A 24,420-nucleotide genomic window follows, 5' to 3' on the forward strand; every position below is an offset into this window, starting at 1 on the left:
GATCATAAATGTGACGTCAATTTTGACGCAAGAAGCTGGTTCTCGTATACATGTAATATCGCATTTAACTTGTTTGAAATATTGAAGTGTATTATGTATCATTGCAAATCAAGGACATGGCATTATTTTTTTTTTAATTCTATAAAAAAGTATAATGATTTTGTTTTGTTTTTTTGACTTTCATTTTGAATAATAAAGTGGCCTGTCATGAACCGTTGCGTTGACGTCAGACAACGACGTTATAAAACAGGTGCTTGTTTGTGAAATATGGCATGTCCAAAATATTTATATTGGTATGTGTTGATACCTTCAGTTATTGGGAGAGTTGCAAAACTGTAGGTATCACATTACTATTTCATACAATCATATTTGTTTTTGAGAAATTACAACATACTTTATTTTTGAACGTTCCTTTTCAAAAGTGTCCCACTTACCCTACTGTATTGGGGCAAGTGGGACACTGTCGTTAAGAACAAAGTTCTCCGTGATTTTATTTTTGAACAAACTGGATGCTGAAAGAAAAAGGGGATATACTCCAATTGACAGTACATAAAATGTTGTACATAACTGGACATAACCACTATAAATTGTCAACTTTTAATCTTTTTCCACAAATGAAATGAAAATAGGAAAGAAAGTCTAGTAATGACGAAACTCTGATATTTTGTAAGTATACAACTAGTTCACAGGCATGGTCATAATATAATATTAGCTTGACTCTGGTGCAACTACTGAATTTTCTACCCGATACCAAGTTTACATGATCTAAGTCACTGTTTAGTCACATAAGTTTATTTAAAGGGAGATCGTTCCGTGAACCCCTCCCACTCATTCCGCGTAAAATCTGGTGAGTTTAGATTTTTTGATAGTCTAATAGGCTAATACTGATATTTCTTTCATGTTTAGAGAAACTGTCGGCAAATCTTATATTAATAAGTAGTATTTATACTAGGTGAAGCGCAGGAACCAACTGACAGTCAAGCCAACATGGTAGTTCTTTTAGTTAATTACTCCTTTAAAATATGACGTTGTGTCAAATATTCAGGCTAAAGCAAACACCAAATATTGGCCAGACAACACATTTTAGGTACAGTTGCCAATAGTTTCCGAGAGCGTATGCCCATGTGTCCCTCTAGATCTCCTTAACCCTGCCTTCATTCCCCACACATTTCATCCCCTCCGAGTTTTCCTGTATGCAAACAGCTAGTTAATGTCCTTATTTCTTTGTGAAAAAAGACACACATTTTAATTGTCACGTTAATATTTGATAAAATCTATGTTTTAAGATTGTTTAAAATTTTGATCAGTTTCAAGTTTAAAAATCACACATATAAGTACATAATGGATTATGTCAAGTTTATGTTTAATTCATACATAGTTATTTACACTTATAACATTTTTTTATTTTAAATGATTTATATAATAAGCATATATTGAAACAAATAATGACATAATTTAGGCAAAAATTGGACATATTGATTTCTTTATGCATCCTTGTTTTACAAAACAGACATAAATTGTAATTAATACTGAGCTATATTTTCAGTTTAGAATTCTTTTTTGATCTGTGGACATGAATGGTTTCATTTGTCATAAATGCGACTGTAATATACATAAATTCTAATAAAACTAAAATGTCCCAAGTTACCCCAACTGGGTGGGGTAACTTGGGACATTTGAGCAATGTTTAATTAATTTATATTTAATCACTGGTTATCAGGTATTTGTAAAAGTTTATATTCGTCATATATTATATAGTTTGCGCATACTGAAATATCAATAAATCAAGTTTATATTTTGTCTTTCTAAAATATTACTCAACAGTGTTTCTTTAAGTGTCCCAGTTACCCCATTTTACCCTACCCGAAACAAACATTTTTTTACGTCTTAGGCAACTAAAACTAAATCTACATTGCAAAGGACGTTTTCATTTTGGAAACAGAAAAGCCATATGGTTCATTAATTATCTCCGCTAGCAGTCTAGGCGTTTTTATTTTGTACTTTTTAAAGCCTATCATGAATTAAATGTAGGCGTAGGCCTACCACCACCAACATATATCTAGAGTTTGTGTTTTATCATAACCGTTTCTTTTTCTTTCTATTTTTTTCTTTCTTTTTTGGATGGAGGAAAAGGAATTAATAAATGCATAAGTTTTTAGGCCTATTAATTAGTTCTTTGTCAGAAATAGATCGTATACTTATTAAGTTAAAAAGGGGAAATAATACTTACACATCTGATCTTACTGTACTTACAGATCTGCCAAAAATTACATGCAGGTCTAGCTGCAGATTAAAGACCCCTATATATAGGGGAAAAAAACATAATATTTTTCCAGCATTTTCAAATGTAGAAATTTCCAATAGAATCTATTTCAGCTCCCTTTTATACGAAAATATGACAGCCTCAATTAATGCGCCGCAAATACTAGATCTAAAAGTGTTTTTTTTTTCTGTCATTTAAAATAACTTTAGGCCTAGGCTACTTATAACTGATTATTTAGTATTTTTATGAACATAGATGCACTAGACATTAGGCAATCCATGAGAAAACTCTGTGTACCCGGGTCCTGTGAACAGTTCTATTTAGCAATGTCCTTTTTCAATCACTTTGCCTTGATGTATAGTTCTCTTCCTATTGATCAAACTCCAACACAGTGTTACTTCCCCTTATCGGTACAGTATTATTTGACAATATTCCAGCACGGAGGTTCCTAATTGATATCACATCTTACACTATCAGCTTTTCAGGAAAGTTAAATCATATTTCGTCGATATCAAGAATAGTGAACTGTTAAATCTGGTTCACCTTCATTACTAAAATTTTACAAAACAAACACGTGGATTTGGCTATAGACGTATGGAATTCATGAAAGGTTCTGGAATCAGTTCCAGAGTACTTCAGACTGAGCTCTTTAGGTCTAATTTTGATGAAACATAGGAATTTATATTCATCAGATATCATATTGATTTATAATTTCTACTTTAAAGTCTATTGAAAAAATAAATGCGATGTGCATGTGCAGTACACGTACACACGAACACTGCATATACATAGTAAAGCAGTCGGATATAGTATGTTTAATGTTGGAACCGCTGAAAGAATCTGTTTTTTTTTTTTTTTGGTTTTGTTTTGTTTTGTTTCTGTTTTGTTTTGGAAGAAATAGAACAGGGATGGAGAAGCTCATCCTAAGTGTGTGCGCGCGTGTGCGAAAGTGTGAGTGTATGGATAGTTATAAGAATGAACCAGATCTGAAGAAGAATGCAGCGGAAGCTGCGCTTAATTAATTCAGACAGAATGTGTGATGTTGACATAGTTCACACGGTTTTCTTGATGTTAATCTGAGAAAATACACGAGGAATCTTAAGGTTTACACTGATTGTGGTTACAGCGTCACCCGCTGGATACAGCACGCTAGAAATTAGGCATATGATCTCAATATGTGAGATGCTGCGTCAAAACGACCATCGCGTTTTTTTCTCTTTTTTTTTTCATTTGTGTGTGTGTGTGTGTGTGTGTGTGTGTGTGTGTGTGTTTTGTAATAAGGTTATGGTAGAACAAATAATTTGCGATGCTGTATATAAATGCGACGCGAAAACTAAAGAATACCCATGGTCCGTTTTAACCTGGCGTCTCACATGTTTAAGAATTGTAGGCTATTATTATCATCGGTTCCTTACGCCGATTTGTGGCGACTACTGACCGGTCTAAAGTTCAACCAATGTTGGCTGAGTTAATGTCAAATCTTTTAGAAAAAACTTTGAAATTGATGTCTGATTTTATGTAACAAAACACTTATTGAATGACTTGCCGCGGTTCATAGTCACAACTATTAAGTCATCTGTCTTTCAAACCCGCTGGTGGAACAAATAGTTTTGACTATTGACCGGTAACTATAATTCTGTTAGTGTATGATAGAAGCATTTTATTAAGCGGGAACTATTTTAGTTAAATCAATCAGTTATGTCATGTAACTGTATAATAATCTGAGAACATTAACTAACTGCAGTGGCTTTTATATTTTAAGGTTCACTATTCTTTTATGTACATAAGTAGTTCATATTTTATGCTTAATTAATTTTTTACTCATTGAATCTATTTTAATTTTCTGCATTTTTATGCGCCATTAAGATTACCAATGGTGGCTGATTTGTACCATTACACTATGTCGTTCCGTCACAACGACACAACGGCAAACGTCGTTATGGCATCCCGCCAAATGTCGCCCCGCCAAACGCTGACTGACCAAACGTCACATTGCCGAATGACGAACCGTCATATGCCGCACCGCTGAACGTCACCTCACCAATTAGACATCATTATGGCGCCCCGCCGAATGTCGCTCCTCCAAATTCTGACACAGACAGACAGACAGACAGAGGGCAAAATGGAGAATATACACGGCCTTTTTGTCGAGATATGTCTGCGTTAAATTAAGCTCGACATAGACATACAAAATGACTGTATGTGCGTGCGTGCATGTGTGCATGCGTCCGTGCGTGAGTCCGTTCTCCCGTCCGTCCGAGAAAATGAGAGAACATTTGTTGGGTACCGTGAACAATATGTTCAAAGTAATATTTGGGCTCTTCATGTCAGACTGCACATGTTTTTGATTGGCTGAAATATTTTTCCCAATAAGAAGCGCAAGATCTGGTCATTTTAAAGGTCAATTATTTAAGGACGATAAATTTGCCTTTTTTTCTTTTTGGAATATAAGGGGCTCCTGAGATAACTGAAAAACAGCGATAACCTAATGAAATTTAGAAATATACATAATGTGAACGTTTTTTGCTTTGTCCGTTTGTCCGTCAGTCCTCCCATATTTTAGGATCTTTCACAATATTAAAGATGAACTAAACGGTTGGATAAAGGCATAAAGGATAAACATTGCAATAAATCGGGATATATCTATAGCTGTATCTCACGCTGATATTTCATCTGTTATTGCCTCACTGCGACAAACATGTCTAGTTATTAGCACAGAATGGGACGGACGAACATACATGTATATAAATACACCTCACCTCCCGTAACACTCCAGTAAAGGGCTAACACAAGTGTCAAGAAATATTTAAATCTTACCTCCCATAAGACAAAAAGACGACGTTTTCGGCGGGTCGACGCTTGGAGATGCGACGTTTAGCAGGAGCGACGTTTGGCCACGTTCGATGGGACACAATAACGAAGTTCTGCGACAGAACGAAATAATGAAATATGCATTAGCTCCAGCTGTGACAAATGTACAAACAAATGGTATATTCGGCTACAACCCCAAGCTCGACTGGGTTCTGCACAGGCGCCCGCGGGGATATCTCAATACCATGTAATGCTACTCCTTTATATACATTTCAAATAGTTAAGCATAAATTTAAAATAACGAAGTATACCGGTTTGGATGGATAATCCGTATTTTTCACTGAGTGTTACAAATCCTCCAAAGCTAATAAAGCAATAAATGTATCGTTTGCAAACAATTGTCAGTTACTCTAACTCCTACTATTGTAGTAAACAGTAGTAATTCGGTTGGAATGTTGACTTAATACTATCTTAACCAGTTTGTATACCACACATACATCTGCCAGTCTGCAGTATAGTACAATCTATATATTCATTGAGAAACGTTATCCGCGGGCCAAAATAAACTACCAGTCCTATCAAATGAATTCGAATGGGAAAATTGACTTAAAACATGTTAAAGTTAAGATGATTGAACTGTTTAGGATGGATAAGATACGGATACTGGACTGGGCAATGGTCTGCATTGAAGGCTAAACACAAACTAACCACAGTTTATCACCCTTTTTCACATGGTAATATGAGATCAATAGTCTTATATTTCAACCATGCTATACAACTGAGGCATACTAAATCAAGTTACATTTGCTATAGCCGCTTTTTAAACCTAATTTCCGGTACTAAGATTTTTTCTCTCTGGCTAATTAAAAAAGCAACTACTTATATACTGCACTCAGCTTGACTCTGTGTCCGCCGGACTTCCAACTGCTAAAACATTAATTATTAAAGTTAAATGATCACAGGTTATGATGAAATCTTTCATGAATATCCTTTCTGTAGCTACATGAAGCTTAGCAAAATGTGTAGCCGTATGAACTATATAAATGTGATTTCAAACACCTAGGTATATGAGCCGGTGTGAAGCGAGTGTGAATACACGCACACGCACACGTACACCCTTCAGTGTCCGGAAGAAATGAGTGCCCCTAAATTTTTAAGGGATATATCTAGGTTAGGAATGCATGTCCCACATGAATTTAAAGTAAAGCTGTGAGAAGAATTGTTTAAAAATCATCATCAGCAGCAGCAACAGCAACAACAACAACATACTATTATTATTATATTATTTTTATAATTATTATTATTATTTAATAGAGGTTAGAAGGATTGTTTATACTATAGCAAAGAATGTTTGCCAGCTAACGCGTCTATTTCTATGTTTTGAGCGAACACAGCAGAACGCTATAATTTTATGTGTGTGACGTGTATTAGACTTTACCAAGCTGACACTTTTTAATATTTTTTCTTGTTAAAAATATCAGATAATATGCAACAAAGCTGCAATATGCGGGTCTTTATCTACCCGCACATATATACGCCTTTCGTTTGAAAATAAAAGAAATATATTTTTAAACACTTGAAAACGTCCGAAGTGAACTTTTTTTTATCTCTACAGTATATAATAATTAATGAGCTGAAACAGAAAATGACAAGAAAGGTCGACAGTTATTATAAATATCTTAAGACAAGGTCAACTAAAACGACAAGATATTAATGCAAATTTTCAAACAACACCCCGGGGAGAACTTAACAGTGACAATTGAACATTTAAATTATACATAATGGTTACTGATTCTTACTGATAAAACGGGGTAATTGTCAATCGGGTGTTTTGTTTAGAACACTAAAATTGATCAATTTAACAGATACAATACATTCATATATATATATCATATCTTAATAGTTAAATTTTTTGATAAAGAATAAAGAACAAAGGTCTCAGGGTCTTTAGTAAACTATGGTTCTATTACCTTGATACCTCTTTATATACATCAATGCTAAACAGGCTAGAAGCTTTCCAACAAAATTATGTCACTTTCTACAAACACAAATATAAGTGAAAACGTTCAAGGCAGACCTCAGGGTCCCATCGGACATTATTTCAGACAGGCCGGGTTCTTGGTTGGAACCATGGACCGTTCCTGAATGTACTCAGTGACCTTAACCATTTACCTGCCCCGACATAAATTGGCATTTGCCATATTACACTGTTTGGAAGTGGCTTCTCTTTTTATACAGGTGTGAATGGTGCATTTGGATGGACAGGACTTCATCACTAACACAAGTAACTATTAGCTATACTTTTTAGTTGCCTCCAAGATTTTGAGAATACCATTAGACAGACGCTGGCCGATGACTGATCTGTTTAACTGAGACGGAAATGTGTTTCACTGGCCGTAGTAATTTATGGTAGAATAAATCTGTATTGTATTTTGATAATTAATTCCATAATATATTGAAAAATATTGGGGCTTAAAGATATATAAAGCATTGTACCATGCTTTATGTAGATGCAATCAAGAGATCATTACAACTCTGTGTACACGTCATATTGATAGCGTTTCAATCTTGTTCAAACTGAAAGTATGATAAATTTGGACCTGCTAAGGTCAAGTGCTCTTAAGAGTAGGCTTGTACACATCCACTGACATATACATAATGCCTTATTCAAAATGTGGCCGCCACATATTGAATATATTTGGCCGTTCTCATGGTTCTTATAACTTGTACGATACATGTATAACTATTTCATAATAAATAGTTTAAACTACTGGAAAGTCGTTGGTTTTCTTATGTTCATGCAGAAACTAGTAGTACATGTATAGTATTTGTTTATCTAAAGCAAATCAACTTCTACTATATTTTACAAAAAATGTCATCTGTGTTGTCATGACAACCGAAATTCCAAAGCACCCATACACCAGGAGAATATAGACGCGATCGAGTAGGTAAAGGGTCCGTGAGGAAACAAAATATACATGGTTAAATTATTTTTCAGTAAATTTAGTTCGAACAGTTTCTAAATATTCATGTATATTATGTATCCTGTTTTCTCATATTCTCGGGGGCCTAAGGGGTTGTTTTTATTCCCAGTAACAGATTTACCATTTCATAAACAGCATTTGGGTGTTATTTTGTAGAAAATTCACTTGTCTTTCAGATGGAGTCATAAAATATTACTGAAATTATCCCATTTAATTATTTTGTTCCTGTTTTTGATACCACCCTCACCCGCAGAAATGGACCAAGAGTTTCTCGTATTCCCGTGGATTTAGATTTGACTTTTCATCACAAATAAGTTGTAGAATCTAAAACATTAAAATTACCATTGTGTTATAAAAAGATATATTCTGTTGTAAATACATCAAGAAATACTACAATTAATTGCATAATCAATAATTTATGGCAAATTTGCTAACACCACCAGAAAAAAATAAGGATTTTTTTTGAAAACCGAGTAAAATGCTGATAGTTTCGTCAATATGCATTCAAATCACTTGAAATTTTCAGTGTGTCAGTTTTGTACCATTCCTGTCTAGAAAATAACAAACATTAAATTATTTGACAACTTGAAGGCAAAAAAAAAACGAGAATATGAGAAACCCTGAGAATACGAGAAACAGGGATATAATGTTTAATTAGTGATACGCATTACATGTCGCATAAAAGAAAATGTGCAAGAGCAATATGCCAGCGAAGTTTGAGAACCCTAAGTCAATATGTTCTCAAGATATTTTGCGGAAACGGTTGACTGCGACATTCACAAAGGACATTAAATCAATATGGCTTATTCACTACCCATCAGCAACGTGCCTGCAAAGTTTGAGGAAACGGTTTCTACCCTTAAAGTCACTGTGACCTTGACTTTTGACACATTGACCTTAAACTTAATCATTTTCATAGGCAATGAGCCTGCCAAACAATGCCAAGGCCTTCATAAGACAGTAAGCAGCAACAGACTTTATACTAACGGTCACAGTAACCAACCTTGTATTAACAGTCACTGAGCTTTTTCACAGCTCGTAAGCAATGTGCCTGTCAAAATTAGCGATCGCGTGTCAAGGCCTACTTAAAATATTGAGCGGAAACAGTTTTTGTATTAATAGTTATTATGACATTGACCTTAGCCCACTGGCCTCAAAATTAATAGAGGTCAATCACTGACTATAAGCAATGTGCCTATTAAAATTTGAAGATTGTAGATCAAGACATTCTTAGATTCTAAAAATGAGCAGAAACGGTTTTTTAGTCACTGTGATTTGACTTTTGATTCAATTACCTCAGAATCAATAGGGATCATTTCGCTGGTAACGAGATACAGAGCATCCTATGTATAGCGGAAATAGTGAGTGCGACCTTGACATACTACCCAGTGTCCTCAAATTAATAAGGCCTTTTCGCTACATAATTAGCTATGTGCCTGCAAAGTTATACTGAGCTTGAACCATGTGTGCATAACAAACTTAAGATCATACTCCAAGGTATTCTCAAGAGATTTTGCAGAAATGTTTCCTTCACAAACATTTACTGTTACCTTAGACAGGTGAAGTCGCTTTCAGGATACTGAGCGGAAACAGTGTTTGTACTAACTGTCACTGTGACCTTGATCCATGATCCACTGATCTTAAAATTAATAGAGGTAGTACATTGACCGTAAGCAATTCTCGTATTAAATTTGAAGATTGTAGAATAAGGCATTTGTGCTTGTAGGCCAAAGTAGTATTAAGTTATCGATCGGAATCATTTTTCAATTCCAAGGTCACAATGACCACGACCTTTGACAACAAATTGAGTCACCTATTGACCAACCATATCCATCCTATGAAGTTTTTACGCCTGTTAGTCATTTTTCGGTTATCGATCGGAAACAGTTTTCAGTTTCACGGTCACTGCGAAATTGACCTTTGACCCCATAAACAATACGGTTTATCTGCTGACCACATGCAGTCATCCTTGGAAGTTTGTTGCCTGTAGGACAAAATGTTCTTCAGTGACCGACAGGAAACGGTTTTCAGTCATAAGATCACTGCGACCTTGATCTTTGACCTACTTTCCTCAGAAACTGTTGGCTTCATCTACTGACCAGTGACCACAGGTAATCATCCTTCGAAGTTTGACGTCTGTAGGCCAAAACATTCTTCAGTTATCTATCAGACTCTGACCTTGACATTTGACCTACTGACCCTAACAACAATGGAGTTTATCTGCTGACCACATGCGATCATCTTATAAAGTTTGTTGCCTGTAGGCCTGCGCGTTCTTCAGTTATACATCGGAACCCGTTTTCAGTATCAAAGCCACTGCGACCTTGACCAACTGCCCTCAAAAACAAGAGGATTCTTCTAATTAACACAGGCGATCATCCTTTAAATTTTGACGCCTGTAGGCCTAAACGTTCTTCAGTTATCGATCGAAAACCGACAGACGGACAATCCGACAACTAAATGCACACAAGAAATACGGAGTTTTCGACATTCTTTACAATTTGCCTTCCTGATATATAAACCTATTACGTATTCCACCTGTCACGTGCCTTTAAAACTAGAGGGACATGATGGCCCTATATCGCTCCGCCGAGTTTAGTTACTCGCCTGAACAGTAAAAGTTTCAACTAAATAAACGGTTATGAATATACATGTATATATTTTTTATTCATATAGGGAAAAGTGACCACGCCCTCTGGCGGTCATGTTTTTTGAGGAATCGGAATAATTTGACCTTTCATCTTGATAATAAATCACACAATGGCCATTTATGTGAAAATATTTAAAAATTTGGCCAGTAGTTTCATTCAAGGCGATTTTTAAAGTTTCCACTATATACATACAGGCAAAATAGACCACGCTCTCAGGTGGCCATGTTTTGTAAGAAATTGTAATAATTTGAACAATCTTGGCAGATGATCTGTGTGAATTTACTTAAAATCGGACCAACAGTTTCATACAAGATTTTTAGTTTTCACTATATACATACAGAGAAAAAGACACCACGCTCTCTGGCCACGCTCTCTGGCGGCCATTGATCTTGAGGAATCGGAATAATTTGAACAATCTTGGTAGAAGTTTCCGCTATATCACATATAGCCATGCTTTTTGACGAATCGTAATAATTTGAACAAACAAACCTTAAAACGTTTGACAGAGGGTAACTTAAGGACATTTGTGTGAAATCATTTTGAAACTGAAAACCAGGAGACGTTAGGTTTTTTTTTTAAACTCTGCTGGACCCTATGTACAACCAAACGGAACAGTTTGAACAACTTTGAAAGAGGACCACCAAAGGAACATCCACGTCAAGTTTCACCAACTTCCACCAAATGATTTCAGAGAGGATGGTGTTTGAAGACAAGTCTATTTAAATAATTTAACCGCCCCCGGGGCGGGGCCATACATTTAACCCCAGAGCGATAATTTGAAAAATGTTGGTAAAGACTACTTTACGATGCTATCAAATATCAAAGCCCTAGGCCTGTGGTTTTATACTAGGAAATTTTCAAAGTTTTTCCCCATGTACGTCTATATACATCATCTGACCCAAGGGCGGGTCTATATTCGACCACAGTGATATAACTTGAACAATCTTGGTAGAAGCCCACTAGATGATGCTACATACCAAATATCAAAGCCCCAGGCGCTGTGGTTTTAGATAAAAATGATTTTCAAAGTGTTCTCCTATATTATAAGATTCTTTCACTGGTTGTAGGTGCAGATGGGAATATCCGGCCTCGAGGGTAACTGTTCAGGCGGTAACGAGGCTCCCTGCCGAGTTACAGCCTAAACAGTTACCCGAGAGCCGGATATTTACATCTGCACCTATAACCAGTGACAGAATCATTTTCTTGCATACCGATTTCAAGAAATAATAATAAAAATAAAATCAATCGAACAGCTTTCTTTTTAGAACTATTTCTTATGGCAGTGTATTTAAACAAAGCGCGGGAAACCAACGTCCGTAAACAGGAAAGGCGTCATGACGTTTCAAAACAAATAACAATGTTTAGTTCCGGTTTTGTTTTATCAGTTGCAGCGTAACGTTATGAATTTTTGATAAAATAACGTGATTTGAATCGAGAAATATGCTATCAGGAACCAATAGGAACTGTCAAGGTATTGAATTTTTATTCCGTTTTTTAAATAAAATATAAATTACTACATAAATCTTCTACATATATGTAGTTCGTAATACGTCATTTACAGCACGAGAGTCATCTTACACCCTGGGGTGTAAGATGGATTTTTCCAGCACCGGTAAAATACCGGAAATCCCGTCTGGTATGCAAGAAAAGTCTATATAAACCATGTGACCCCGAGGGCAGGACCATGTTTGACCCTAGGGGGATAATTTGAAAAGTCTTGGTAGATGTCCACTAGATGATGCTACATACCAAGTATTAAAGCCTTAGGCCTGGTGGCTTTGGACAAGAAGATTGATAAAGGTATTCCTTTCGGTTGCCATGACAACCAGAGTTGTGTATAGAATTCAATTCTTTGAACGATTTTTAAAAAAGACCGCCAAAGGATCATCCATGTGAAGTTTCATCAAAATTGGCCTGGTGGTTTAGGACGAGATGTTGTTTAAAGCAAAATGTTGACGGACAACGGGCAATGACCATAAAGCACTTCGTCCTCAGGTGAGCTAACAAACCCATCTACTCTATCAAATTAAAATACGTTAAACTGTTTTCCAAAATTGCATGGTATTTTTGTTTTTGTGTCTTTTTAAGTGATTAAATGTGTTAAATCCGGGAAAATGTGCCGGATAGTCTGGGAAATTGTCAACGAAGGTTACAAATCGTAGGCCACTTCTCTTGGTAACAAGAGATCACAGAGTGATCTTTGCACCCACCATTGAGCCATTTTTGAATGTTCCAAATTTAAAGACTAGATCAAGGTCGAAGTTCATTTCGGTAAACAAAACTGTGCATGTGGTCCAAATTTGAAGGCTGTAGCTACAGAAATGTGAAAGTAGGTTACTAGGTCAATCTCAAGGTCAAAGTTCATTCCGGTACAAAAAACTATGCACGTGGTCCAAATTTGAAGGCGGTAGCTTGAGAAATGTGAAAGTAGGTCACTAGGTCAATGTCAAGGTCAAAGTTTATTTCTGTACACAAACCCATGCATGTGGTCCAAATTTGAAGGCTGTAGCTACAGAAATGTGAAACTAGGTCACTAGGTCAATCTCGAGGTCAAAGTTCATTCCGGTACAAAAAACTATGCACGTGGTCCAAATTTGAAGGCGGTAACTTGAGAAATGTAAAAGTAGGTCATTAGGTCAAAATCAAGGTCAAATTTTATTTCAAAACAAAAAACTATGCACGTGGTCCAAATTTAAAGGCTTAGCTTGAAAAATGTGAAAGTAGGTCATTGGGTCAAAATCAAGGTCAAAGTTCATTTCGGTACACAAAACTATGCACGTGGTCCAAATTTGAAGCCTGTACCTTCAAAAATGTGAAAGTAGGTCACTAGGCCAATGTCAAGTTCAAAGTTTATTTCTGTATACAAACCCATGCATGTGGTCCAAATTTGAAGGCTGTAGCTACAGAAATGTGAAACTAGGTCAATCTCAAGGTCAAAGTACATTTCGGTACAAAAAACTATGCATGTGGTCCAAATTTGAAGGCGGTAGCTTGAGAAATGTGAAAGTAGGTCATTAGGTCAAAATCAAGGTCAAATTTCATTTCAGAACACAAAACTATGCACGTGGTCCAAATTTAAAGGCTTAGCTTGAAAAATGTGAAAGTAGGTCATTGGGTCAAAATCAAGGTCAAAGTTCATTTCGGTACACAAAACTATGCACGTGGTCCAAATTTGAAGGCTGTAGCTTGAGAAATGTGAAAGTAGGTCACTAGGTCAAGATCAATGTCAACTCATGTCAAGGTTCATCTAGCCACTCAAAACTATACATAAGGTCCAAATTTGAATGTTGTAGGTTATGACAAGAAGATTTTTTTAAGTTTTTCCCTATATAAGTCTATATAATTCAACCATGTGTCTCCTGGGGCGGGGCCATATTTTGCCCTAGGGAAATAATTTGGACAATCTTGGTAGAGAACCGCTAGATGATGCTATATACCAAATATCAAAGTCCTAGGCCCTGTGGTTTTGGACAAGAAGATTTTCAAAGTTTTTCCCTAAATAAATCTATGTAAATTTAAAAAATAAGCAAAGGGCCATAACTCACTCAAAATTTGTTGAACCAGTCTGATTTTCAGAGGGACACAATTAGGGTACCAATACATCATTCTGACAAAGTTTGGTCAAAATCCCCCCAGTAGTTTCTGAGGAGATGCGATAACGAGAAATTTGTTAACGGACGTACGGAAGGACGGACGGACGACGGACGCAGAGTGGTTTGAATAGCCCACCAGCTGATGATGGTGGGCTAATAAAAACGTGTTCGGAGAAATACAATGAAAAACAACTATTACAGAAGTTGTTATTGTTTTAATTGAACAAATTTAATAATTTCCATACTTCAATTCATAGCAATGGAGTTGCGAAATGTGTAGTCATGCATCAAAAATGTTCCATTATATTCATTTCACATCAAAATTACCATGACAGCATACATTACTGATTCTGTAAACAGAAAAATCGTCCTACAGGTTCGTTAAATTTTCCTAATACCTCTTTTGTCTTGGTGATTATGTCTACTTCGAAAATATGTGTGTACATCTGTACAAGCTATATTTTCTGAAAGAATAACAATTGATGTAGTTCGGCCATGGACAGTTTCCCAAATAGGTTCCTGGTATGATAACATGCTATCCAACTATATCTATTTACCTCCATTTTAATGAAGCAGAGGCTCAATCTACTTGAAGGTTTAACAAGTCATGTCCGAACAAATGCTCTCTCTTACCTCTCCGACAAACCATAATGTGATTTCGTGAATGAAAATTTAGACCAAACTAACCGCAAGACGACCCCAAGCCGATCACTTGGCACTGACCCTGGAAATGTTAAGACAAATTGTATCGTGTCAGGAACCAGTTCCTAATCAATACGAAAAATAATTTAAAATATATGACAGAAATGACACGTACAAGAAAGAAGTAGTAAAGCGGAACCATCTGAAATGGTCGAGAAAGTCCATCCAATGGCATACTGACAAAGAACAAACTTGAGAAAAGTATGCTGAATCTACCAAGTATTTCGTGACAACTCGTTTGAAGGTTTCTTTTCATTTTAAATTCTGCCGGTCTCTTAGTTTATTCAAATAAAACCATTTCACAAAACTTGAGAAAAGTCTATACCAGAATCCTAGTAGAAATAAAAACTATGGACAAAGAACCATCCACTAATACTAACATTTGTTTCAAATTAGCTAAAAATGACCCGAACTGTTTTTATTGCTAAATTTTTTGACGATATATTTCACTTTGTACAAATATGAATTTTTATGCAGCAATATGTCTATCTTAAATCTGATCTAGTAAAATATCAACCTGCTTTCATCATTTATAAATAAGATTTTATAAAAAAAAACTTCACATTTCATGTATAAATTGATGAAATGTGTAAATTGAACAATTTCTAAATGGTAAATTACATTCACAGTTCATACGTGTACAACAATCAACTAATACATGCACATTCTATACAGAACTTTGGCATTATAGTCTATTTACAAATGATATACAAATGTTATATCAGCATTTTATTTTAACATTCAAGTTCATTCAATTCTTTGTTGTCTTTTTTTCATTTTTTTTTCTATTGTGTCTAAATCTTTACTGTACCTAACAACATTAGGCAACTGATCGAAGTTCTCATTTTATTCTACAACTGACTAGAAGAGAACATGCAGCAGGACGAGAGCTAAACACAGTATTTATCGTATACTAGTATTATTTTAGGCAAAAGAGTTCAAAAACATTAAAAACCTTTTAGAATTTCACTTATAGTTCCTAAATTTATTACTACAAAAACTTCAATTACTAAACACAACCTCCAAAGAAAAAGAATATCAAATGTCACATTTTCAAGTCACTGCACACATTCGTGGTAAATTGATCTGTATTCTGACATACTTGTTTTTTGTTTAATTAAAGTATGATAATAATAATACTAAATTACACACAATTTTCATTTTATTCACTAAGCCTAGCAAGCATACACAGGATTTTCAAACTAAACGTGTAAATTATGGGTGATATGTTCCTTAACACTAACCATACTGAGGTAACAACATACAAATTAACTGTTAATGAGATAACTAGCCCATGTCAATTTCACTTATACTGAAGAAGTATTCGTGATATAGGAGACTGTTACCAAAATGTAAAAAAAAATATCTACTAAGCCAGAATACTATCTGTATTATAGATTTTGCCTGATACAACAAGTATCTCTAACTTGCTACCATTAAACTGTTTACAGGCTATTCAAAGCTGTTAATATTACACTTAAAATCAACAACACTTTTACCGGTATTTCGTACAGACAATTTTCTCACACACGTTTATACCATCTACTATTAATTCCTACAGTTAAAATCTCATTTCCATGTATTGTAACATATATTCATTACACAAGAAAAAAATTTAAGCACAACACCCAGACTCTATTCCTCTGACTACCCAGACCACTTTTCTGAAAATTGTACATTAATGTTGTTTTCAAAGGAATGAAAAAGTGCAATGTTCTGCTCTGGTAGGAACCAGGACCTGCGTTCCATCGTTGTAAATATCTGTCACATGACCTTTAGCCCGCAGGGGGTAAGTGATTCTGCCGTTGGGACCAGTGCCGACAAGATTCGTACAGGGTGATCATGGTATTCAGCCAGTAAATTTTCAGCGAACATACCTTCGAATAATGAATGGTATTTTCCAAAGTGAATGACAGACCAGTCCATTTTAGAAATTTAGCAAGGTCAAGGTTAAGGACAGTGAGCACACGTCCTGGACATTCTGAAACACTACCCCTTTTTCATTCCATTGACTTAAAATGTGAGCAGGATGTTAGGAGTTGTCAACGGAATATGGTTCTAGAGAGCTAAATAAACGAATCTTTACATCAATTGCAGTAGCAAAATAAGGGATGTCTATGTGTAATACCGTATATTAAACTATTCTAAAGTTTTCTAAATAAGCCATCAGCATTTCACAAATAAAAACTTACATGTTTTTAAGTTTTGCCATACCAATTTATTTCTAGTTTAATCATCATTCGATTGTATTGCATGTGTAGAAAACGAAAACAGTATTTTCAGTAAAAAATATAAAAAAGTAAAAAAAAAAAAAAAAACCCCGTCCATTAACTTTACCGTATATAGTATGTTTTTGATGTTTGTATTGTTGCGTCGTATAGTGACGTGTAGGTTTCATTAAACACAACATATCTTCTAACAAATTTTATTTGCTGAAAAATGTTGAAATAACTTGGCATGACTTATTTGGCTAGCAAGTACACAAAATCTCATTTAGGTCAGCTTTATATAAATGAGCAAGTAATGGAATATGTTACATGTTTAAATGACTTTGCATATCACCCTAAAGATAACAAGTACTACATTTTGAAATGCTTCAGTCATATTTGCTCTGACATTTTTCAACTAGATTAGACCATGCGAGATCGTCCGTATCGTTACATTGCATTTCTTTCCCTATGCCCTGAAGCTTCTCTCTTAACGCTTTTTTGCTTGACGAGTAGATCATCTTTTGTTTAATCCCCAACTGATTGTCTGGGAGCCTGTAATAAAAAGAAGCATAGAATCAAACTGTGTCTTTATTGACTCCAGAGTCACCATTTGAGCCGCGCCATGAGAAAATCAACATACTGGGTTTGTGACCAGCATGGATCCAGACCAGCCTGCGCATCCGCGCAGTCTGGTCAGGATCCATGCTGTTCGCTAACGGTTTCCCTAATTGCAGTAGGCTTTAAAAGCGAACAGCATGGATCATGTGATGCGCAGGCTGGTCTGGATCCATGCTGGTCGCAAACCCATTATGTTGTTTTTCTCATGGAACGGCTCCTTTTTCCTTCCTTGGGCAGGTCAATCACTGAGTCTAGTATTAATTTATAACAGAGTTCTGATTCATCTGGTACTTTGGAATTAGGGTGCGACGGGTATTGTACTTTTCATTCATTCTTATTTTTTTTCATATGGCGCAGTAAGTTTAGAAAAAAAGAGAGCAAAAGGGCTGGGATTCCCCTATATCGTTCACCTGAGTTGCATCGCTTGCTTGAACAGTTCCAGTAGATGGTTATGCGAACATGTCTACGAAACAATATCAGTCAAGAAGATTTTTAAAGATTCCTCTACTTACATATAGGTGAACGTGACTATGACCCGTGGTGGTTATTTGTTTTAAAAATACAATCTCCGTAAAGAGTTATAACCAAGAAACATATGTGTATATTGTTTTAAAATTCAGCCAGTAATTCTAATGCCATAAAGTATATAAAAATATAGGGTCGCAGCAAATTTGGATACTAGAAACAAACAATCTTTTAGGCCTGACGAGGAACAACTTTAAAAAGTATTTTTGGACGAAAACTCTAGGTAAATGAGTCCTGGTGGAATTTACTATGTTAAGTATCAAGCTTAATTAAGTTATGCTGACCTTGCTTGAACTCGAATGTACTAACCCCATATAAATCCTAATCTATATTTTTCTACAAGCTACCTATACGCCAAGTTTTAACTTTTAATTTTAATACAAGTTATTGAGCCGACACCAATTTTTCTATTTTTAGCAACAGTGAACTTGATCTTGACCCTAGTGACCTCATATCCTATTCCAAACTCATTCTCTTTGAAAGCAACATAATTAGGCATATATATGAAGTTTTATTTGAGTAAGTCACTCCAAACTAATGTTTTTGTGCGGAAATCAAACACTGACGTTGACTGCACCCCTCTGCTCCCCCCCTCGCCCGCAAAGACATTCGCCAATCTAATAATACACTTTTTTGAAAACCTGGTAAAAAGTCAATTAAAATCAAACACCCGAAACCACTAATTTAATGATCACATTGAGGAAAAAATCTGTCTTAGTAACTGTGGCCTTGACCTCCACCCAATTGCATTAAAAGGAACTTTTAGTAGCGAAAAAATCTCAGTGGGTTTTGAACCGCTTTACATCTGTTCCACAGTACAAAAAATGCATTGGCCCGACGCTCTAGACAACAGCGACACTGACTTGACACACATTCATAATCCTTGTTTTCTATAAGCTACTTATAGGCCAAGTCTAATTTCAATACATCAATACAAAAGAAAGTTAATCAGCAGGAACTGTTTTTTTTTTCTATTTCTAGTAGCAGTAACCTTGACCTTGTTCAAAGTGTTTTCTTATGCAATCCTAAACGCCATCTCTATTCAAGCCACCTATATAAAAAGTTTCATTTAAATCAGTCACTCTTAGCTTAAGTTACTTATCGAAAACCAAAGGTGTACGTCGCCTGCCCGATAACATTTGCAATTCTAACAGTAGCTCGTCGAACACGAAATGCCCCCTTGATGCATTTAGTAATTGCACAAGGAACAGAAATTATATGCTCACTGTAAACAGAAGTTCTACTGTTCTGGTTCAATCTGATCTTGACGTTTAACCTATTAACCTAACAAGAGATCACCACTAAGCCATTTTTGAATGTTCCAAATTTCAAGGTCTCAAGGTCAAAATAAAGGTCAAATTTCATTTCAGTACAAAACACGGTGCATGTGGTCCAAATTTGACAGCTGCGGCTTGAAAAATGGGAAAAGTCACTAGGTCGATATCAAGGTCAAATTTTATTTCGAACACAAAACTGCATGTGGTCCAAATTCGAAGCCTGTACCTTCAGAAATGTGAAAGTAGGTCACTAGGTCAATCTCAGGATCAAAGTTCATTTCAGTACACAAAAATATGCCCGTGGCTCAAATTTGAAGGCTGTAGCTTGAGAAATGTGAAAATAGGCCACATGTCAACAACAAGGTCAAAGTTTGTTTCGGTTCACAAACCTTTGCATCTGGTCCAAATTTGAAGGCTGTAGATACAGAAATGTGAAAGTAGGTCACTAGGTCAAGATCAAGGTCAACTCATGTCACGGTTCATTTTGCCACTGAAAACTATACATGTGGTCCAAATTTGAATGATGTAGGTTATGGACATGAAGATTTTAAGTTCTTCCCTATATAAGTCTATTATGAACCATGCGACCCCTGGGGCGGGGCCATATTTGACCCTAGGGGAATAATTTGAATAATCTTAGTAAAGGACCACCAGATGATGTCATATACAAAATATCAAAGCCCTAGACCCAGTGGTTTTAGACAAGAGGATTTTCAAGGTTTTTCCCAAATTAAGTCTATGTAAACCATGTGACCCCCGGGTAGGGGCCATATTTGACTACAGGGAAATAATCTGAACAATCTTGGTAGAGGACCACTAGATTTTATTACATACCAAATATCAAAGCCCTAAGCCCTGTGGTTTTGGACAAGAAGCTCAGAAACCGTTTAACTGATCCTGGCCAATGTGACCTTGACCTTTGACCTAATGACCTCAAAATCAACAGGGGTCATCTGCTGGTCATGACCAACCTCGATATCAACAGTGAACTTTCATGACCCAATACCTAAGCATTCTTGAGTTATCATCCGGAAACCGTTTAACTGTTAAGGGTCACTGTGACCTTGACCGTTTGATAAAATGACGTCACAATCAACAGGGGTCATCTGCTGGTTATGACCAACCTTACTATTAATTTTCCTGACACTAGGCACAAGCGTTCTTGAGTTATTGTCCGGAAACCATTTTACTGTTCCTGGTCACTGTGACCTTGACCTTTGATATACTGATGTCAAAATCAATAGGAGTCATCTGCTGCTCATGACCAACCTTCCTATTCGCTTTCATGATTCTAAGAACAAGTTGTATTGAGTTATCATCTGGAAACTGTTTAACTATTCAGGGTCACTATGACCTTGACCTTTGACATACAGATCTCAAAATTAATAGGGGTCATCTGCTGGTGATGACGAAACTTCCTATCAACTTTCATGATCCTAGGCCCAAGCGTTCTTGAGTTATCATCCGGAAATGGATTGGTCTACATTCCGACCGACCGAACTACCGACAGACCGACCGACCGACAACTGCAAAACTATACCCCTCCTTCTTCAAAGGGGGCATAATAACCTTGTTATAAATGACCACACCCCGTGGCAACCGTGCTTTTTATGAATCTAAACAATCTCAAAAGCTTTGAAGGACCATTACAAGTGTGAAATTATTTCAAAATTGGATAAGCCGTTCAAGAGACGTCGTTTGAAGGTTTGTCTAATTTAGCCATACATGCAACCAAGCAGAACGGTTTGAAGAATTTTGAAAGAAGACAACCTCTGAAACACCCAGGCCAAGTTTCATCAACTTCCGCAACACAATTTCAAAGCAGATGTCGTTTAAAGAAATGTCTGGACGGACAGACAGCGAGTGATCACAATAGCTCACCAGATTACTTTTTGCCTAGGTGAGCTAAAACAGTGGTAAAAATACAGACCACGGGCATATAGTTCTCGAAATTTGAGTCGTATATCGAAGGGGAATAGAGTTTCCAACTCGAACAAGGAAGTCTATCAATGAATCTGTCGTTACGACCAATATACCCAAGCTTCTTCGGGTTGGGAAATGAATATTTGGCTCAATATAAAACCTTTTTTATATTACGCAAATGCCTTTTTAATAAGATTCGTACTTTTATCATAGGCTAATCTTTGTAGACGAGGATCGTATACTGAACCATGCATATACAATATGACAATTTATTTTTAATGTATGTTTCCACTTTATTCTGTAATATTATCTGTGGACAAAAATGTTTTAAGACATATTTACCACATCATGAAGACCAGTTTGGAAGTTTTAGCCTTCGCATACTCGCAGTCGATGACAGCATATCGTCCCTCTGCATTATTACCAGCTTCAATTAATTTTTCACAGAAACTGTCGTACGATTCACCTAAATATTAATAATCATAAATTCTCAAAGCTGCTTCTTATTAAAACATGAAAATAATGCTTTATAACTGTATTACAAAAATTGTATACAAGCACCGAAACTTATCATGTTGCATCAATGCCTAACCATGTTAATTAATATGTTAATATTAGGTACGGCGTAAGGCAGATCAAAGTTCTTAGATGAAAGTAAACCTACGACATATAAAAAAAGAATAAAAAAAACAAACAAAAAAAACCGTAAAAATGTATTTAATCCCATGACTCTCAATATTTTTCTCATCAAATCAGAGCACGCAACTTTACTTCTTAAGATGATACCTGTATGGAGAAAATTTTTAACATCGTATCCACATACCCAGACTCCCCACACAGTCTACTACTATATTTTTCATGTCCTTATCAATTTTGAATATTACATAGCTGTGCTTGTGTCCACTCTTCATTTCTTCATAAGTTGCCTTGCATTCATCCTTTACCTTGATTCCCGAAGACTGAAAATACACATAAAACGTTACGTGATACAAGTAGTAGTAATAAGAAACTACGGATCATCTTCATGCTGTCAGCTACCTACTTCAGTCAACCTTTTCTTCAATCAAGTCCAAATTCTCAAATATAATATTCTTAAAACACTCATTCTCCTGAAGATTAAACTAAAGCATGTGAAAATGTAACAAGAGGGTCATGATTGCCCTAAATCGCTCATCTGAGTTATATGAGCCACATGTTTCAAATGGTATTGGAAACTGAAAGTCAGTTTTAAGATCGGTATGCAAAACTGTGCATGTCATCCAAATTTCAAGGCTGTATCTCAAAAAACAAGAAAATAGGTCAGTAGGTAAAGGTTACAATAAGGTGACACGTAATCACTTTGGTACAACAGGTAAATGCAAGAAACGCGGCAATGCCACGAAACCAGGTTTTCAACGTTTTTCATAAGAATAACAAGAGCTGTCACTTATGGTGACAAATGCCCCCGCAGCATCTTGACCTTTGACCTGGTGACCCCAAAGTCAGTAGGGGTGATGTACTCAATAAGTACTATCAGCATGTGAAGTTTGAAGGTCCTGAATGAAGTGGTTTGCATGTAAAGTGCCTTCATGCAAAAAGCTAACGTTGGCCCCTGTGACCTTGACCTTTGACATGGTGACCCCAAAGTCAGTAGGGTTGGTGTACTCATAAAGTACTATCAGCATGTAAAGTTTGAAGGTCCTGGATGAAGTGGTTCGCAAGAAAAGTGCCTTCATGCAAAAAATTAACGTTGGCCCCTATGACCTTGACCTTTGACCTGGTGACCCCAACGTTAGTAGGGGTGGTGTACACAATAAGTACTATCAGCATGTGAAGTTTGAAGGTCCTGGGTGCAGTGGTTCGCGAGTAAAGTGCCTTCATGCAAAAAGCTAACGTTGGCACCTGTGACCTTGACTTTTGACCTGGTGACCCCAAAGTCAGTAGGGGTGGTGTACTCAATAAGTTCTATCAGCATGTGAAGTTTGAAGGTCCTGAGTGCAGTGGTTCGCGAGTAAAGTGCCTTCATGCAAAAAGTTAACATTGGCCCCTGTGACCTTGACCTTTGACCTGGTGACCCTAAAATCAGTAGGGGTGGTGTACTCAATAATTACTATCAGCATGTGAAGTTTGAAGGTCCTGGGTGAAGTGGTTCGCGAGTAAAGTGCCTTCATGCAAAAAGTTAACGTTGGCCCCTGTGACCTTGACCTTTGACCTGGTGACCCCAAAGTCAGTAGAGGTGGTGTACTCAATAAGCAATATCAGCATGTGAAGTTTGAAGGTCCTGGGTGCAGTGGTTTGCGAGTAAAGTGCCTTCATGCAAAAAGTTAACGTTGTGACTAACGAACGAACGAACAAACTAACGGACGGACAGTTGAAAACTAATATGCCTCCCTTTGGGGGCATAAAGAAGTATACTGAATCACAGTGCACCACTTTAAAGCACAACCCTAACCCTAAACCCTAACCCTATTTTTAGTAGCAATGACCATTACCTTGATCCTAGAAACCCCAAAATCAATCCCAAGCTACAACTTTATATAAGTTTTATATACACCAAGTTTCATCATGATAGCTCATTCCTAAGTTAAGTTAGTGACCAGAAACCCTTTTTCTATTTTAAGTAACAGTGACCTTGACCTTGACCCCAGAAACCCCAAAATCAATTCCAGCCTTTGTCTTGATATAAGCTACATACATACCAAGTTTTATTCAAATATCTTTACGGAAACAAAAGTTATTGACCGGAAACACCAGTTTGACGCCGCCGCCCATCCGCCCGCCCGCCCGACCAACGACATACCGCAATCTTATAACTCAGGTTAATAATTAAACAGTCTAGGAAATATGATCTGATAATTTTTGATGTATTTTTTCCTGTATAACT

At 36.3% G+C, this 24,420-nt stretch overlaps 1 protein-coding gene across 1 annotated transcript in view; it reads right to left on the reverse strand.

The window, feature by feature from the left end:
• Positions 1–14,502: 14,502 nt before the first annotated feature.
• Positions 14,503–24,420, reverse strand: part of LOC123565412 (cofilin/actin-depolymerizing factor homolog) — a 307,889-nt gene continuing 297,971 nt past the window's right edge. Inside the window, exons 2-4 of the mRNA XM_053550611.1 lie at positions 22,381–22,516; positions 21,900–22,023; positions 14,503–17,766 (exon numbers count right to left, since the gene is read on the reverse strand). Of these exons, the coding sequence (XP_053406586.1) occupies positions 17,601–17,766; positions 21,900–22,023; positions 22,381–22,516 (426 nt within the window). The 3' untranslated portion in view covers positions 14,503–17,600. The remainder of the gene's footprint in view (positions 17,767–21,899; positions 22,024–22,380; positions 22,517–24,420) is intronic.

Source organism: Mercenaria mercenaria, chromosome 1 (genome assembly GCF_021730395.1).
Source record: "Mercenaria mercenaria strain notata chromosome 1, MADL_Memer_1, whole genome shotgun sequence".
In the NCBI taxonomy this organism is placed as follows: domain Eukaryota; kingdom Metazoa; phylum Mollusca; class Bivalvia; order Venerida; family Veneridae; genus Mercenaria; species Mercenaria mercenaria.